Genomic DNA, 19,585 nt, shown 5'->3' on the forward strand with positions numbered 1-19,585 from the left:
TTTCCCCTATCTAGCTACAGGTAGTCTTCTAAGCACCATGGCTTGGGCATTACTGGCTTTGCCCAAGTTACTTGTCATCAGAGGAAAGCCATTCTGGACTAGCAGATGGTTGAGCTCAACCTGGGGCAGAAATAGGTCATGAACACAATCTCCAGCTCTCCTTAGGCACTGTGGAGCCTTTTGGTTAATTTGTCCTCCTCAGCCACCAACCTCACCAGGGTCTCGGTGGTCGTAAGGACTTCCCCCAGTGTATCACCCTGTTTCTTGGGACTTACAGCAGGGAGCGAGCAACTGTTGTGCTTGTGAGGTACTAGCTAGTCCTTTTGTAAGAATCCTTTCTCTTAAAGCTGGAAGCCTTTTCCTAATCTCCTCGAAGTCTAATCTCCTCAAAGCTGGGCTTAGTTTCTCCACCAGGCATTGCATCCCTCGTGAGCTGTGTGTGCTTACACTCAAAGTCAGTTTGTATTCTCTGGTTCAGCAGGTCAAAAATACCATTTGTGAAGACCTTAGCAAACACAGATGGGTGTAAAGTTTTCCTATGCTGTATAAGTTGGGTATCTTTACTCATGCTTTTTAGAGACTGTAGTATTGAGGAAATGTCAAGGGGAATTGCCTAAAACTATTGAAGAAATTGCTGGTGACTGATCGTGATTTACTCTTGAGCTGTGCGCGGATTGCACTTAAAAGTATGAGCATCCTTATGGGGGTGCTTCAGAGATGTTTAGATAAACATTAATGTATCATGTGGAACCTGGCTAGCAATTAAACTGCTGTTGTCAGCACAAGTTAGATGCTATTTAAAACAACTTGAAATTTAACTTGATTTTGGCATTTGGCACGGTTTCTTTCATAGGGAGAGAGACTGTGTTGCAAATAAATATAAAACAAAAATTTGTTATGAAAAGGGATGTCTCCTGACCAGTTTTGTCCCAGAGATGTCTGCTGGGCTCTGAGCTCCTTCAGTCAGTATGAATGCTTGTTGTCTGGCTGACCTGATGGAGCAGCCCTTCATCCACCCATGAGCAGCTGCTATCTTGGAAACACTTTATTTCCCAATGGGAACGTGGGGAGCAAGTGGATCTCACCAGAATGCAAAGCAGCGTGTGTCATCAGATCAGCCGGTAGGAGATGGGAAGAGGGGCATAAGTAACTGTTAAATGGTAATTATTTAATACTTGGTGCAAGTGAAGCAAAAGCGCATAGCTGCCAGTCCTTCATACAAATGTGTCCAGACTTTAACCATACTCAGGTTGCAAAAGATGCAGGTATTTCAGAGAAAGGCTTTGGGTTTCCCTTTTCTTGTAGAGGTGGTAGATGAGCCTTCCTTGGGTTGCCTGCCACTGTACGAGTGGCATTTTGATGGTGGCTGATTCTTACTTTGCCTGGAAGAGTGGATGGGACGGAGGCATGCTGGTGGCTTGCCTTCGTGATAACACGGGGGATGCCAGGCTGCCATCTCGGCACACCATCTCCTGCCATCTCAGCAGCTTCTCTACTCCTTGGCCTCCTGGGGAAGTGTAGCAAAGGCAGAGGACAGATTCATACTCCTGGGTATCTCTATGTAACATTGGCTTAATTCAGCGCACTGACACACTGTACTTCTCTTTGATCTTTGGCCCAGGTTTGAAACTAGCTTCTGGATAAATCTGATTTTTGAGACAAATATTCTAGCTTTACCCTTCAGAAAAATCTGAAAAAAGCTGACTGTTGCTGCGCACTTTGAAAGTTAAAGCTCTGAACTGACAATAGAAATAAATTGCTATTTTATTTTTAGCTCTATCACAGATATTTTAAGTAATATTATATTAGATTGCTCATCTGCCTGACTTATTCACATTTAAAAATGGAATGCGTGATCTTCACAATGCCTACCTTGCAAAGGTATGATTGTTAGTATATTTAAAATACTCATTATTCAGGATCTTAATTTTAAACTTTTAACATAATTAAGGTGTAATATTAAGATTAAATATTACTGTTTTCTTGTAAGCAGTTTGGAAGCAGCTCTGTTCTGTTACTGCCTTGGACTTCAAGGCTTGATGTGTTTGAGAGGACTTGGAAAGCCGCGGATGTTCGTATCATTTCTTTTAAGAGAGAGATCATTTCTTAGGTGGATACAGTTATCCTCTCCTGTGGAGTAGTGAGTTCCCTGACTTAAGTGGAAGAGTTCCCATTGAGGTTGGCTATGAGTCAGGACTCAGAGGCTGAGCTTTGTCAGATAATCTCCCTGATTTTCAAAAATGTAATGTTTTTAGCACATCTTTGCAAAGATACAGTGATCTTAGCTAAATAGCACTGAAAAGAAAATAGAGGGGGGAAAACTAAGTAAATGCCAAGGAAATAGCAATCATCCTTTATTTCAAAGGGGAGAGCAAAGAGGAACCTGTTGTATTTTTGTTTAATGATATATAAATAATGATACTGTTTAAGACCAGAATTATTATAACTGAAGTTAACATTTCTTAGGTGGTTTCTTAGTGTTTTGCAATCTGCACTTTTAAACCTAGAATATAACTAAGTCAGTCAGTTGCTTTCATGCCTTAAAATGTGTTATTTCTTAAATCACAAAAGGCTGTTTATTTTATTAAGTAACTCAGAAGTGCATTACTGCCTGTACAAATATTTCTTAAATTCATACTATATCTTTTAAGGCATTCTTATTCAAAAGATCAGAGCTGTGTAGTGCCTGTTACGGAAGAAGTCTTCAGTGTGCCATCTGTTGGTTTTTTGTTTGGCTTCTAACAAGCAGTAGATGACCTAATGAACGTTAAAATTCCTGGTTGCTTGTTAAAAAAAAAAATCAAACTCCCTTTTGAAATTATAGATACTGAAACTTAGAGCCCATTTAAAAAAAATGATATAGAGTTGGTTATAAGGGAAATGAGACTATTGACATGTACTATTCTTCCTGTGGAATTCAAATTAAATCTCAATCTGAGAATTTTTTCCTTACAGGTGGAGACCTTTCGTCTACCATGGCATCAAGGCTTGTTCCAAACGTAAGTTTCTAGTAAAATATCCTTGCATTTAGCTGTACATTGAAAGTCCGGCATTACAAAAGAGTTCATGTAACATAGTTTTTTTTTCCCCAGTGTCCAGCAGTCAGTATTAAGAATCCAGTTGACAAGATTGATGCTGCATTGTAAATCTCTGTAGCTCTGTTACATGGTTGGTAACAGGCATCAGTGGACCTTTCCCCATCACGTATCTATCTGCCACAGAGCATAAACTAACAAGACAATGCCTCATTTTCAGTTATAAGTTAGCTGTTTGCTTTGAATTCCTAATAAGTACCTCATTTACCGAAAAACAAACAGGCTTAATTTTGAGGCTTGATGCTTCAATGAAATAAGTGTAGGGCAGTAACTTTATAGTAAAATAAGAAAACAACTCTGTCAGGAAATTCAGAACAATTTACTGAAAGAAAGGCATCAACACACTTTTAGTCAATAACCATATTCTTCAAATAATTAAAATGAACTTTGAAGACAAGAATACGTTTTTTCTGTGGAATAACTATTTTGTAACATTAGTAATGCTCCTCTAGGAAAATATTTCTAGTACTATCAAACTTGCATATCTAACTATTCCTGCTGGCAACTTCTATCACTGTTAAAAATGTCTTTAACAGTGGCATCTCTTGTGGTTTTAGTCTGCTTTACGTAATGTAACGTGGCTTAGAAAAGTAGTATTTTGGCATATTCTGTGTCTTCTACCCCTCTGTAGAAGATTTTCTTTCTCTCTTCCACAAAAGAAAATTGTTCTTATTTTTTAAAATGGAATGGTTGAGGAAGAAATTCAGGAAAATAAATTCTTGCTTCCTTTTTTTCTATTAAACAATCATCTGTCATATTTATATATCTTCCAGTTGCAAACATCTTTTAGCAGGTATCTGGCATAATGGCAGAGAAATATTTGATTATCTTCTGCACAACTGGGCATAGTAGGAAGAATCACTAGTTCCCTCTCATTCAAAGCTAGGTGTGATATAGCTGGCAAGCGACACGAAACTAATAATTTATTATCTAACCTTTTCATTTCTCCGACTCTCACTTCTAGTTGAAAGGTGCAACATTAGCTGTTAGGGGAGTTTTCCCCTTTTGATATGTGGAAAAGCACGTTTAAGGTAAAACACGTGAACTCTTGCTGCCCCATCTGCCGTGGGGAGCAGGGGTCTGCCTGGGGGCTGTGCAGACACAGCCCAGGCTCCTCTGCTACTGTTACCTCCCATTCTGGATGCATATTAAATATGTATGTAATGTAGCTCATGTTTCTTTAGTGATATTTATAGTGTGTGATTAGTTTACAGTTTTACTTTGGGCACAACCACGCATTGGTGTGACACACAATATATGCCTGGCATATGGTTTTTGCAGAAACCAATTATCACCGATGTAACGTGCTGAACAGTTTTTAAGCAGGTTGCTGAAAAATGGTTTCTGAAAGCAGCCGGACGTGGGCATTTTCCACAATCGCTGTATTTGTCTCCCACTTGATCCCTGATTTTGCAGCCGTGTTGCGGTGATCAAAGATATATGTTGGGTTTGTGTGGAAGAGGCTGAAACGTGGTTGTGGTTATGTGCGTGAGCATACATCAGGAATGGCTCTGTATTTAGGAGTTTTTTGGGTTTCTGGTGTTCTTAGAAAAATTGCCACTTTGTCATTTTTCATGCGAAATTTAATTCTAAATGCAATTCTGTTCCTCTCTGGATTTCTTATAGTTATTAAATTTAAACTTAGTAAACAGATTCTTGTACTAACTGTAATGCTTTGCTCTCTGTTAATACAGTGAAGCGCTTGTCCATGCTGTCCTGAATCAAACCAAGATTGATAACGATAGGAAAATTCAGATGTGTATGCCAAGACTATAATCTTGTATTTTTGTACAAGTCTTTGACACCTGTCTTTTGTGTGCATTTATTTTCCTGTAGATGTATTTTTAGCACATTCTTAATACACAGTTTGCTGCTTCATTTGTTTAAAGCTGTTCTACTCACTTTAAAAATTTCAGTGAAAGTCTTTCCTTGAACACAGTTCAGATTCCTGACTCTCCTTCAGCTTAAAAAGGAGCACTATTAATGGTTTTGTTCATATTGCTTAGATTTATTTTGTTATTATTCTCTAGCTCCTACTTTTCAGGTATAGCTATTTTGGTATTATAAAGAATGATGGATTATATAGGAAAGTTTCTTTTGAAGCACTCCTGATATTGTGCAATGCACTTGGGGGTCAGCTACACTTGACTGATGCATGATTTATCCGATGTCCCTGCCACTTTCTGAGATAAAGCTGCTATTTTATCAAAAATGCCAGCAAGTGTGATTTAGAATTTATATACCTCCTTTTTCAAATAATTGTTCTGATTACTTTCTGGCACGGCAATAAAATGATAAAGGTAATTGCACACAAATGTGAGATAGCACCAAAATACAATAAAATTAACTTGAATTAGCTTGACTTGTCGATGAGAAGTATTTATGAAATGTATTTTTGCAATAAGGGAGACTGATATTATAGCTGGAAGGTGAGTTATTGCCTTAATGTAATACTGTTTGAAATTTAAAAAAGAGACTGTTACAGTTGAGGGTGATTGTGCCTTTGAAATTAAGTTGAAGTGATTCTTATAATTGGCAGCAATAATGCATTGTGAAGGTAATATCTTTTATTGTGTTATGCCTAGTTGCATTATCTTTTATTTAGCTGGTCCTGACTTAAGCTCTGCAGAGAACGCAGGAAGGAACAGATCAAGAATTTTGTGGATTTAGGTGATAAAAATTTGAAATGTTACCTAATATTAAAGTCATTCTTCTGCTAGATTTTTTCATTTTTAGCCCATTTTCAGTTCCCCTGAACCTGATACGAGTCTCATTTGATTAAACTTTCATCTCTTTTCCTTGTATTAGAGTAGTTGCCATATATTTACATACACAGCTGAACCCTGTAACAGTAGTGCGCTACAGTCTTGCTATATGTATGTATGGATGCATATACATCAAGTGGTGATTTTGGCAGGTAAACTTCGTATTTCTCAGTGCCTCAAAGTATAACCTCCTCTTATTAGAAGTATGTACACACTTTTACAGCAAGCACTTCAATGGTAATTAAGGAGTAGATCTTGAAATGTTGACTAATATCTTGAGTTTATTTTTTGAAGTGATGAACACTTCTGGAAAATCCAGACAGCTGTGATCATTTGTTTTCCTTTGTGTGAGACTTGTTAAACCTCAAACCAGTAACAACTAGATACTAATTTTGGGGACCCTCTAATTGTTAGAGACCACATTCTTCATCTTTGATTCTTTAGCATGGTATTTGTTTCTTTAATTGTTTGGTGACAAATTCCTTAATTATGAGTTAGTGTTTTATTATGTGTGATTACATGTTAAAACAGTGAACAACTGAACAAAGTATAACATAGCTTTGTAGTGCATTGTACAGTGCTTCTAATTGAATCTTCTGGCATATGATTTCCAGTCTAAAAATAAGGGGGTGCTTAATCCATTTGTGGGTCCATCACTAAGTTAAGAATGACAACATGCTTCTACATCTCCATGGTAGATGCACCAAGCAGTGTGGCTTACAGGATGAGTGCTGGTGGGATTTACAGGTACCTCCTAACAGCAGGGAATGTACATAATTATGACTTCTGTCTTTGCTATTGGTGGTATAATTTGATTATTACAGAAATATCTAGCCCTGTCCTGTCTGTTTTTTCCTGTTCTTGGCACTTTATTTCTTGTCCAATTCTGCTCCGATTAATTATGTTATCTCTAGGCAGCCCACCATTTCAAACAAGATATCCTAAAGTAACTGGGTGTCTCTAAGCTTGTCAGGCTGTTTCACTTCCTTTTTTTTGCTGGGCACCAAGATGCATCCTAGGGATGGCATGACCCAGTCCTGCAACGTTGATGCTGACCCACCACAACCACTAATTTGTATAGCTTATTAATACCACATTTTCTAATGGCATTTTACTTGTATGCTGCATATAAACACTTGACTTTTTTCAAAATGTTCATCTTAGCTTCATGTTAATGATATAAAATGATGACATAAATATTCTACAGTATATGTGGTTTAAACTGCTATGTGGCCACAGCAGTGGCTGCTGCACTTGCATAGCATTTAAGTTTCCTATATAAGTAAGAGCTGGGGGAAGGTACAAAATGTGTTTGTTTACTTGGGTTTGGAGAGGTATTGGAGGAAATAGTATATTTGAATTTCTGTTTAAACAGTCCACTGAGGTCTTGTGTTTAAGTATCTGCTGCTACTAATGTCTCAGATCAAAGCTTGGCATTTGGGCAATAGATGAAGTAGGAAAACGCACTTGAATACAGTCTGGAATGCAATAGTAATAACCTACCTGCCTCTTCTAAAGGAGAAAAAATTGTTTTATTACAATTAAAATATCATTCTTTAAGTAAAATAAAGAAGTCTGAGGTAGCCCTGGTAAGTACACTGGGAATTTGCCATTTGACAGACCGCGATTACTCCTGTCTGCCAAAGCAACCGACTGAAGATGTAGCCAAAGAGCCAGAGGCTACCACTGCTTGGAAATACACTTTTATAGCTTGGCATTTTGGGGTCTTTTGATTGCCATCCAGAGAGGATTAGTAGTATAATACAATGGGACAACAGAAACTTGCTTTTGTTGTCTTTGATTGTTTTGTAAGGAATTATGTGTTTGCTCGTCGAATACTTTTAAAATGCCGTAGAAAGTAAATGTCGCTCTCTGTACATGAACATGTATCGGTCTGGTTTGTCAGGGGCGTCTGTGAAGTGGACCTTTTGATAAGCGAAGATGGGGACTGATTTTTAGTGACTGCTGTGCCAGTGTATATTTGTATATGTTCAAAATATGCAATTTAATTCTGTACCTTCACAATTTTTTTGGGATTAGTTCTCTGGAAGGTAAAGAAATTGTTGTATCACCCCAAACTAACCCTGGATTTGCTTACCGTCTGTCTGACGTTTCTTGGCTAGAGCGGGTTTGGAAAGGAAATGAGAGTAGATCTTGTTTTCACACCCTCTGAAGTTACAGATTTGGCTTAACCAGGGTTAGATTTACTTAGAGAAGCATTGGAGATATTAGTAGAGTACTGGAGAAGATCCAGGCTGCTGTGTTTCATAATGAGAACTGAATGTTTTAATTCTGTTTTAAAATACGAAATTGCATGCTAATGGCATAAATATGATGTGCCAGCCAGAGGTTGGAAATACGATGATTTTTGCACAGGAATCCAGGAGATGAGTAGTTGTGGCTGCTGAAAAGCAGCATGGGGGGGTCCCTGGGAAGCCTTCTGCTAGCCCTCCTGCGCTGCGGTATTTCTGTGGGGAGCAGGTGGGAGGGCTGAGAAATACTGTTCTTCCCAAGCTGTGGGGGAAGGCATTGGGGCAAGGTTGGCAAATTGTTTTCTGGGGAGTCACTTTTTTTTTTTTTGAGCGCTGTGGATGGCAGAAGCAAGGCTGTTAGCTGCTATAGCTCTCCAAGCCATGGCAGTGGTTGTTAGCCAGAGAGGTGCAGAACAGGTTTCTAGCAAAAGGCTACTGGAAGGTTGGAATCGGCTTTACCCCAGGAAATGGCCAGTTTGGCAGCATTTCATGTGGCACGAGAGAAAACGTGCACATTTAATGCAGTATATTTCAGTGCAGCTTTTGTTTAAAAGCCTTATCTGGATTACAGTCCTGTTCTTCGGCTGTGGAGGTGTTTATTACTGTTGCAGCACAGACAAAAATATATGGACCTGATACATGGTGCATTTTTCTGGCAAGCTGGAAGTTTGCTTTGGATGCTACAGGAAGAAGAAATACACGCAGTATATACAGTTATTGTGGGATGTGTGGGGGTAAGAAGTGGCTTATGTCCAGATGGGTGGTGATGAACACTAGTTCACAAGAACCTGATGCAGTATATAAAGGACTTGTTTTTTAAAACATCAAATGTAATTTTAAATGTTATTTTGCTTGTTAGCAGATTATATTGACAGAATTAAATCTGATTAGCTACCATGATGGTGGGTTTGTTTCAAGACTTTCTTGAATTTAAGCAACTAATACAACACCTTTTTTATTCCTCAAAATTTAACTTTTGCCTCAATTTAAAAACTGGGGGGCACTCAGCTTTCTTTGGACTAACAGTTTTCCATATGTTTGAAGGATGCTGTGTGTGATGTTCAAGTGTAACGATACAGGAAATGTGTGTTACCTTGTTCAGAAATTATTTTTTCATTAAGCAGTGAGTGATGTTGGTAGGACTGCCCTGTGAGTGTGGGTTGCAGAGGGCAGCAGCCACCTTCTCTTCTTTTGTTAGACAAAGAGAAGCCCTGCCCTGGGTTCCAGGACAACTTTCTCACAGCTTCAGCAGTCCAGATCAAGATGTCAAAACTGTAGGGACCTGTTTGGATCAGGGCATCCTTATAGCTTTAGAGTTCACTCCATTATGTTTAGTTGGAAGTCTTTGGACTCTTTTGTTCAAAAGAAGGAAACAACTTTTAGAAAAATTTGTATTTTAGCTTTGAAAGAAATCAAACATTTCATAATAAGCAAAAAGACTAAGAATTAAATGTTTCTCATACTGTATAATTTTTATTCCAGTATATTAAACTATTTCTGGGTATGAAATGTCTGTCTACCTCTTTCCTTCTTTCCTCCCCACACTGAAATTATTTGTAGTACATAAATTCTTTTTCCTCTTGAAACAGTAGCAGCCACTGTTCATTTGGAAGGTGAAAATATAGATGGTTAATCAAGATATTAACAGGAGTAGGCTTTTAGACTTGTATTTTGATTGCATGGATCCTGTGTTTTTTCCAGTCCTTACATTTTTCTCTGCTTTAAAACATTAAGTGGAAGAAATGGCTTTCTCATCTAAGACTAGCTGCATAATGTTGGAAAATTACTCTCCACACCGAAGTATATGTGCACAAATGCATTACCTTTACTATTCATATCTTTTTCCATATTCTTAACGTACAATGGATTGTTTCCTTTTAAATAAACATGCCGAAACCAGTAAAACAAATACAGGAAGTTTTAAACTATTAAGGAGATGTTGAGAGAACTATAATTCAATGAAAATCTTGGACAAGTGGACCACTGGCATGTGTAAGCTCACCAGCAGCCGTGCCAAACGGGGGCCATGGTCAGCCTCCTTATTCATCTTTGCAGTTCCAGGCAGGGTGGCACAGGCTTTCTGCAATTAAAACACTTTGCAAACAGTGTTAGGGATTGTGTTTCTAAGTTACAATTTCACGCGGTTGTCTTTACGATGGTAACAGGAGATGTTAATGACTGGACTTTTTTCTTCGGCAGTCTCAGTATGGAACAGCAATAGCGCTGTTTCCAAAACCCCAGTTAAGGGTATGACTGCAGTGGCAACCGTTAGCTGCCCTAATTGCAGTGCTCGCTGCTGCTGCTGTATTACGCGAGTGATATGCTGACCTTTACACTTCAGAATAGACGGGGTGTTCGTAAACAGTCAACTCATCTGTTCTGCTGATGTTGCTGCTGTGGAGTTGATAGAGACGGACACATGTAGTTTCATATTTCTTATGATGGTCCCTGATTGTTGTTGCCTTGACAAATACCGCTGATGTAATTTGATAAGGATTTTGTTATGAGAAGGATGTAAACTTACTGGGTCAGGAAGAATGACTGTAGCAAGATGACTGAAATGAAGTAGCAAATTGCCAGTCCAGGTACCTGTGATGCGTTCCCCTTAAATTTAAATCCAGTATGTCAAGCTTTCATTGAATTTTAATTCAAAACTTGAATCAATAACAAGCAGGTTTGAGAACACTGTGATACTCAAAAGAAGGACACTTAAAGAGTTCAGGACTGGTATTTCTTTCCTGTAATGAGGGTGAAGAAGCAACTTCTTTGGCATTTATTCATCTTCTCAAACTCAGCAAATTCCTGGTATTGCTTTTTGGCAAGTCACTGATATTATATGGCATCATAGAAACAGGGCAGGTGCTTGAGAATTATAGCTCACATGCTAGCTTCCTAATGCAAGTATGTCAGAACATTGAAGTGATGAGTCTTTATTACATATTTATGAAGAATAGGAAGTAAATTAACAAGTTGGTACTTTGTCACAACTTTAGTGGGATGGGCTAGCATCAGCACTCTCAAGTGAAACTACCCTCAAACTGTCTTGATCTTATTGGATACATACGTCCAGAAATTCAACTTTTACAGCTAAGAAACCCTATGATTTGTGCTACTAACAGGTATAGTGCTATTCGGGATCCTCTCAGACGATCGGTGCTAACAATTATTTTTAGTTTTTGAAGCCAGTATGTAGTTATATCCTAGCCCAACATTGGAGCAAGATTGAGTGAGAAACCTAGTATGGCATCTGGGTGGGTTCTTATTTTTTAATAACAGTAACTTTCATGGTGTGGAAGAATTAAGTAGGGAATTTTCAAATGTGCAGCAGTGGCTAGTCTAGAAATGGTAGAAGTACAACCATTTCTGGGTTTGAGAAATGGCAAGTGAAATAGGGGAAAGAACTGTAATGCAATTTCATCCTGTTGGTTGTATTTATCAGATAGCTCAGCAATTAACACTTTCTGTTAATCTGAAAGGATCAAGAGACCCATTTCTTGGAGCCAACTGTGACATCTAACTGATTAATGCACTTGGACTCTCTTGGTTTAAAAAAATAAAATTGCAGTATGTGTGAGGACACATTAGTTCAGATTTAGCAGTTGAATATGTTATTTTTGCCTTGATTCTCAGAAATATTCAAGTAAAAAAAAAAAAAAAAGAGGACTTTCATTTGAAGTTCAGCCACATGCTATAGCCTAATGGAAATACCCTGTTAAATCAGATGCAGGTGGTGGCAGAGGGGATTATCATTAATATTTTGATATGGCATGGTAGGTTTATATTGTTGCTGAAGCAGAGTGAAGGAAATGGAAAAACCTGTAGAGGAAGATCCATCAGAGATAGGGCTCTGGCTCCTTCCGATGGGAAGGATTCATGTGCTCAATAATACTGAAGGGAAAACGTGAAAAGGTGACATCTTCAGTCTCTTTGACCACAGCCTTCAGACAGAACTTGTTTTAAGACAATTTCTGATATCCTGAGGGCTGAACACTTGTGGTGAGTGCAAACACATCCACGGGTAGTGCTGTCACGTTTTTCCAGTGGAAATCTGTGGTCTCTAGGATTTTAACACTGTATGTATGCACTGTAAGATCTTTAAGAGGAGAACACAGGAAAAGTTGGAAAGTTATGTTCATGAAGATATCTTGCATTCTTTCTCCCCTTCAATTCAGTAACAGTGATTTGGGGCATGGTGCTGAAGCACAGGAAATGCCATGAGGTTTGCTCTCTTGACTTTCTTTCTGGAAAATACAAACCTCTTGGGAGAACATGAAGCATGGAAAAACTTTGCTATGGATTTTTTTGAACCTTGTTGATCCTTGAGATTTCTCTGCATTTTTTTATTTGTCCATTCCCCATTATGGATATGAATTGGATTCTAGGATCTCAGACCAAAATACAATGGAATTTTGGGGGGGTTTAAGAGCAGTAGAACATAGAAAATAATTTTGAATTATTTACTGTAATGTGAAAGACCATTAATGCAAATTTAAATAAAATCTGTGTTTAATCAAATGGGAGGTATGTTTAGTACTGAAAACCTTGGCCACAGCAAGGCTGTTAAACTGAATTACAGTGGAAAGCGTAAGAGGTTAAGATCCTTATATGCAAGTCATCAAGCTAATGCTGGCTTTTGAGTTCACGGCACCTCGTTCAGGAGATAAAACTCACTGCTGTTTTGCGTCCTTAGCATCTGAACCCTAGGAAAGCAATTTGAGCGGCACATCTCTGTTTCCTAGTGGTGTTCAGTGGAGTTGATGTGTAATTTAGGGGACCTTTGCCCTTCGGAGGAGCGCAGTGCCACCGAGGCATGTGCTGTTGCAAAGTCATGGGAGCATGCCTGGAAAATGAGGCTCCTCTGTACAGGACATTAACTCATAAATCATGCTAATATTCTTACTGATAAATCTTCCACTGTGAAAACCTTTTGATACTCATCTGTTATTAATGACAAAAAGGACTTAATTCCATTGGCTAACAACAATCTTCCAATTTTCTACAGAGCATTTAGCAGTCTAGTGAGATACAGACTTATATACACTGCACCTACATTTTTATTTCTGTAGCAAGACTCCAGAGGATGGCAGGAGAAGTTTCCTCTCTAAAAGTCCTATTTTTGTCTGCCTAATAAATTTCAAAATTATGAGAGATTTTGACACAGATTTGTAGGTATTACAGTGGAAAGGGAGAGTGAAGCTGGAGTTCATGCTGTACCTGATCAAAATTCCTCAAATAATTCGTTTACATAAGCTGGAGAAAAAAGGTAGAAGGCAGTTTATTTGGATTTATTAGATTTTTGTTTTAAGCTGCCGTTCATTTCTAATTCTCACAGCTTCAGCAAGGGCACTATGGGGAAGATGGTGTTGAGCAAATTGTGCCTGTATTAGAAGGATGTGGGCAGGAGCAGGTTTTCAGTGTCCACCAATCTACCAAATGCTTAGACATCATTTACTGCAATTTCAGCTGGCCAAGTTTAAAGGCTGTTTATTTGCATCTGAAAACTGTTGCAATTTAAATCTTGAATAAGATTTCACTTTATTTTAAAATAGCACTGCCTGCACAAGTCTATTGTTACCTCGATCTTCTCTGGCTTATCTCAGTAGCTGTAGGTAAATAGTGAAAAGGCACATTAGTATCTGGACAGAGGATAGTGTGCATTGTACATCTGTATAGTGACCTTCATCTCTGAGGCTCCCAACCCAATCACATATGTATGTGGATATATGTCATGCAGTTTCATTCTTTCATAAAAATAAACCTTCTAAATATTGCTGCCCAACGTGTATGATAAACAAGACTGAAAATACTAGTTGTACTCACTCAAGGTTTTCATCTATAAAGCTTAGTTCAACTTGGTGTGAACTCATAGGGTTATTTATAGTTTTCTGTTACTCGCGGCATCCTGTGTTTTGTTATAATGAAAAAGCTGTCCTTTTATCACTAAGCTGTTATATTCATGGAGTACATGGTATGAGGTTCAGTGCATCTAGTTTAGAGCTGTCACGCAAATAAAAATGAAGAATGTATACTGGTTTTCCACATATGTGAACTTTTACGTTGTTTTTTTACTAAGACTTCTGCAGTGAGGTGCTGCTCCAAAAAAAAGTTCACCCATGTCCTCTCCTTGAGGAGAGAGAAGGAAAGAGGAAAAAGTTGGTTGAACAGGAGAGTTTCTTTGTAACACCAGCAAACATTTGACTATTTAGCAAAAAAGCTGATTTGGATTACAGTCAAACTAAATAAACCACTAGGAACCTGCAGTTCTTCAAGCCCGGCACACTCTGCAGAACTTCCCTAAGCTGAGTAACTTTGTGCTGATTGCTGCGTGTCTGTCTGTAACTGAGGAATTGTGTAAGTTCTTCCCAAAATTCAGAGGTTTAAGTTGACTTTTGCCCTGGTGGGCAAACCAGTCTCCTTGATTTTTTTTTTTTAATCCTCTCTTCACACTGATTGTACTATTTGCAGATGTGACTTCATTACATAGCACTTAAGAGAATTTCTTTTTAAATTACATGATTATTTTGAAAAAAATAATTATTGTACAGCTGCAAGCAGTAGCCAGCTGTAAGTTGTCATGCGTAGATTTTCCTGTCTCCTGATGAATGCCTAGTCTGTCATTGTGCTCTTCAGTCAGTTTCCCAGCTTCTTAATCACTTCTGCATTTCATCTGATACTTCCATTGGGCTTTCAGCATCCCCCCCCTTGCTGTAGGCAGACATAGGTGTCACAGGTGGGGCAGACTTCAGAGCGCTTTGGGGTAAACTATAAACTTGGGTAAATACTGGTGAAAATAAGTTTGCGCAGTTGTCTTTGGAGGTGTTGCTGGTTCTGAATGTTGCAGTAACAAGTGAATTTTTCAGGTGTAAGGCAAACTGCAAGTTAGCTGTGTGGTCTGAGTGACTTTAAACACCAAGAAACCTTGTTGGTCTCTCAATGTAACCAGGATGTTTGTTGATCGAGTTAGCTTGTGGTGCCTTACAATTTCTTGGATTTCTTTGTTCTGTTCCCCTTTTTGTTCAGTTTCACTTGAATGTAGCTCTTCAGAGCAAAGGCTTTTTTGTCCTGCTTGTACAGCACCGATGGTGATGTGTGCCAAACCTACTCTTTGGTGTCTGGGTGACTCTCCAGTGGACATACTTGTGGTGTTCTGCCCCGTTTCTCACCTAATGATTGTACAAACCAAACTGTAAATACAACTCAAACATCTACTGAGTCTTGGTTTTTTTAGCCAAGATGAATTTGACAAGTATGTTATTGTTGGTCTTGTACAATATTGAGAAATGCTTGGCATCTGTTTCCAACTACATCCTATCAGTAATCGTAAAACCAGACTAGTAACAATGGGAATAAAAAATGTTTCTTTTACTAAGGAATGATTGATTTTTTTCATATATTTTTCCAGCAGACATATTCTATTTGTGTTCCAGCAGTTATTTACATAACACTGCTGCTCTAAACCAGTGAATATACTTTGTTGTCACAATGGTCCTTTTGAATTCAGTGTCAAAACACATCGAATGTTGGCTGATAAACCAACCATGAAACGGCTATTACTGGAGATTTTTACGAAGGTCACTGTTCTGCTAGTTAACATGGCCTTTGAGACTTTGATTTAGATGCTGACTACTTAGGATAGATCATTTTAAGTCAGAGTTTTGAAAGTAAAAGCCATAGTTGAGGAAAGTTGAAATACGCTGTTTTCTTGCTTTTTTAAAAATTACTTTTGAAAACAACTCAAAAAATCTTGACATGAATGTTCCTTGGTGAAAATGCATGTAATTAAAGAGGAGTTTGTTTTCATGAACAGGTGCCTTCCAAAGAGGGAGAATCTCAGTGCAAGGAGAAACACGCAGTTCTGCTTAGTCCTGTGGGAAAACTCGAGATATCTGGGTGTGAAACAGGCTTACATGAAATAAAACTTCCAAAAATGAGCGTGCTGCCAAGTGGGTAAGTTCATGTCCTATTGATCCTATGTTTATGTATGTGGTAGTGGAAAAAGATAGCCCAGAGGATCTAAGACACGACTATGCGTACTTGTTTTTACTAGCCATACTGGGAACACAGTGCTTGCTCCTGTGAGAGGCAAAAGCAGCCTCCAGTACCTTTCAGGAGTGGCAGCTCCAAAATGCATTTCTTTCTCTGCTGCATCAATGATATTAGCAAAGAAATGTTCTAAAATAAAAGTACTTTTAACACAGGTTTTGAAAGTACGTCCTGCCCCCTAATTTTGGACACGCATGTAAATCTGTCACTGAGGATTAAGACCTCCTTGCATACTTTGCAAATTTTGCAGACCTTTATCTAGAAATATATGTTCCAACAGGCAGAACTAGGATTGAATAATTGTTGTAATTACTGCGTACTACTTGTTAGAGCTTTGGTTGGTTTTGCATATCTGTAATGTCTTCTGGAGTTCAGAACAGATGATATACATGGCAGTGGAGGTGACGTCTCAAATAGAGGACTGAGGAGATATTGGTACATTTTACTGTTGAATATAAGTGCTGTTCAATCTGCTAAAGTACATCCGTCCTGTTCAGACCTTTGGTTTTCTTTTTCCTTATTTGTGAGGAAATGCTGAGTGACATTTTTAGAAGAAACACTGAATTCTTTCAAAATTACTAGATGCCAAATTTCTTTGCCAAATTCCTCTGCCAAAATGAAGGTTGCTAATACTACTTATTAAGGCTGGTCTCTTAACTGTTTTTTGGTAATAAAATTGCAGCCTTTGCCACAGTCTGTTACAGCAGAGCTTTTCCTGACCAGACTCAAACAGGTTTGGCTTCCTTCTCTCCACGTTATCCTTTTCTCCTCTGCTTTTTGCTTCCGAACTTCTCCATTGTTTTGTGGGTTTTCCCCTTTTCTGTTTTCCTATCTCATTATCCTTGTAATTTAAGTGTGCATAAAATTAATCAGGAATATGAAGCATAATGTGTATTCTGGTTGAAATATGTTTTTGCCTCTAATACGAAAACCCTCAAGCCTCTGGATTTGACAGTTCTGCCAACTCCAGTGATATTGAAATAAGTACTTCGGTTTCTTCATATGCTGATTTCAGTATTGGATTTCTGCTGATGAGGAATGGAAATAAAGCGGTATTTAGGATAAGGCTGAAGCTTGCCTTTGCTGCAGAGCAGCATCTGCCTGAAGAACAACTAAGCAGATGAGGACTCTTCACCCTTGAGAAGAGGAAAAGTCAGCGAGTGGGTAGAAGAATAGTAGGAAAAAGGTCTGTGGGCTCTCAAAGGTGACGAATATGAGAAATTGTGTGGTGTTCTTTATAATGTTAGCTGTAAAGTGAATTACATGAAAATAAAAGCTGAAGACAAAGAATTGTGAAGTTGTGGGTACTAAAAATGCAGGCTCAAAGTGAAATGGCAGATTATTGGAAGAAAATAATTACAGGCTCTTAATTAGTAGAGGCCAAGAAGGTGGATGGGGAGGTATTGTTATATTGGGTGCGTCTGTGTCGTTCTCCTGGAGAGATAAGAGCAAAGGTCTCTTTTTAACTTCTGTATTTAGCGTTGAGGTTTTGAATATTTCACTTGATGGGTTGCCTTCTCTTAACAAAGTTTGTAGGGACAGAAATTGATCTTTCAGGCACACAGACCTTTTTCCAGGAAGTTACACGTGACCCCAAAAGCTCCGAGTACTTTGTTACTGATCTCTGCCCCTGCAGATGAAAGATGCTATTACTCGCAAATGGTGAGTTGTTTCCCTCCTCGAGGGAGCATCACTGCAAGGCAAGGTCTGTCCTGTTTGTAAGGACAGATGCTGCTCTCTTCGTTTATGGGGGCTGCCATTTGCTCATGTGTAACATGGCCAAGTTGGCTGGTTGAAGAAGGATCTTGTGATCTTGTTCTTTAGGCAGACATCAGGCAATCTAGATCCATTTCCTGATTCTTAATTTTTCTGATCTTGATCTTTTAATTTTCTCAGTGGTGAGCTGACTTAATTTCCTGGCTTCCCAGGAGTGTTGAGGCTCTAGTGGCATCTTGGTAATTCTTACCTTAGCAGATTGCATGATTTATATGCAAAAAATTGTTATATTTTAGATGGAATGTTACTCAAGAGTGGTTCAGATGTTAATGGTAAGCAGAATATTCTTACAATTACTTTACGAATTTAAATCTGAAAAAGAGGTGGAAGGTGGGACTTTTATCTTTACCGATGGTAAAGTTCTAAAACTTTTAAAGCCATCTGTAAATGTTTGTGCTGAAGTATAACATTTAATCTCTTCTACTCATCGCTAGTGAATAGTTGTTAAATCTGGCCTCATTATTTTCGACAGAATAAAATAAAAACAAAACAGTGCCCAGTGTTTCTCCTAACTGGCTAATAAACACTATGTTAAGAACACTGGGTAGAAAAAAAACCCATAAGAAACATAAAAATTGATTTTAATGGACCCCTGTCAGAGAACCATAATGAGCACAAGTCTGGTAATAAATATTGGTATTCTGCTCCACGGTGCTCGGGACTTTTCATGTAGAATTGCATGTTACAATCAATATAGATTTTAGGGGTTTTTAACACCAAAAATAAGTAAACCTTTGAAATATATGAATACTTAAGACTTGCAATCTGTCAGACAAACCTGCTAGTTGTAGAAAAATCTGATAAGAGCGCCTGGTTAATGGCATAATCGGTTTGTGGAGATCTTGCTCTTTTACAGCTTGTAAAATGCTGTGCAATTAATCACCTGAGATTACAACCTATTCTGTGATGGCTCTCCTTTAATACTTAAGAACACAGACTATAATGTAGACTACAAGGAGAAGCAACAAAGTAAAAGTCAGTTTTCAGTATGCTTGAAAGAAATCGATCTATTAATGAGATTAAACTAACTGTAATAACCTAAGGTTATTCTGTTCCTTGTGAAGCTGGTAGAGTTTAAAAGTCAAGGCACATCATGGCGTAATGGTTTCCGTTTGGGGAGGAGGAATTATTCAAGCTTTTTAAATGTATGTGTATATATACATAAAATAAATTTTTGTGTCTATAAATGAGGTATTTCAGTTAAATGATTGTGAAAGCTTTAATTTACTGAATGCTAACTAAAATTGTTTCTAACCATTTTGTAATCTAAGTGCAGTGCTAACAACTGGCTCTCTTAAAACAGTAACTTGAAATCACCTATTTCTATTTTAGTATTTAAATTGTGGATTGACTTGTTCGTTTATCATTCAAGTTGACATTGTCAATTAATAAAGTGCTGAAGATAAAGCCAGAATATATGATGTCAGCATCAAACTAGCTTAGGAATAATCAAATTCTTCGCATTTGATACCATACATTGTACAACAGCGGTTGCGGTAGTTTTAACCTATGTACCGCCTCATAAGGAGGTGCATGCGTTGGGCTCACAGGCTGTCTAGAGATCTGTGCATTGGGCTGTTCCTGAAGCAAGTTGGAGTATATTGCTTCAGGGTTGTAAAGTGGCGCAAAAAGTATACCGAAGGTGAAGCTTGTT

At 38.2% G+C, this 19,585-nt stretch overlaps 1 protein-coding gene across 2 annotated transcripts in view; it reads left to right on the forward strand.

Moving 5' to 3' along the window:
- The window catches only part of MGMT (O-6-methylguanine-DNA methyltransferase), a 173,584-nt gene that overhangs the window by 7,897 nt on the left and 146,102 nt on the right, over positions 1–19,585 (forward strand). For both annotated transcript variants that reach the window (XM_076339231.1, XM_076339230.1), the window contains exons 2-3: positions 2,956–2,999; positions 15,920–16,059. In XM_076339231.1, the coding sequence (XP_076195346.1) occupies positions 2,976–2,999; positions 15,920–16,059 (164 nt within the window). In that variant the 5' untranslated portion in view covers positions 2,956–2,975. The remainder of the gene's footprint in view (positions 1–2,955; positions 3,000–15,919; positions 16,060–19,585) is intronic.

Source organism: Aptenodytes patagonicus, chromosome 5, assembly GCF_965638725.1.
Source record: "Aptenodytes patagonicus chromosome 5, bAptPat1.pri.cur, whole genome shotgun sequence".
In the NCBI taxonomy this organism is placed as follows: domain Eukaryota; kingdom Metazoa; phylum Chordata; class Aves; order Sphenisciformes; family Spheniscidae; genus Aptenodytes; species Aptenodytes patagonicus.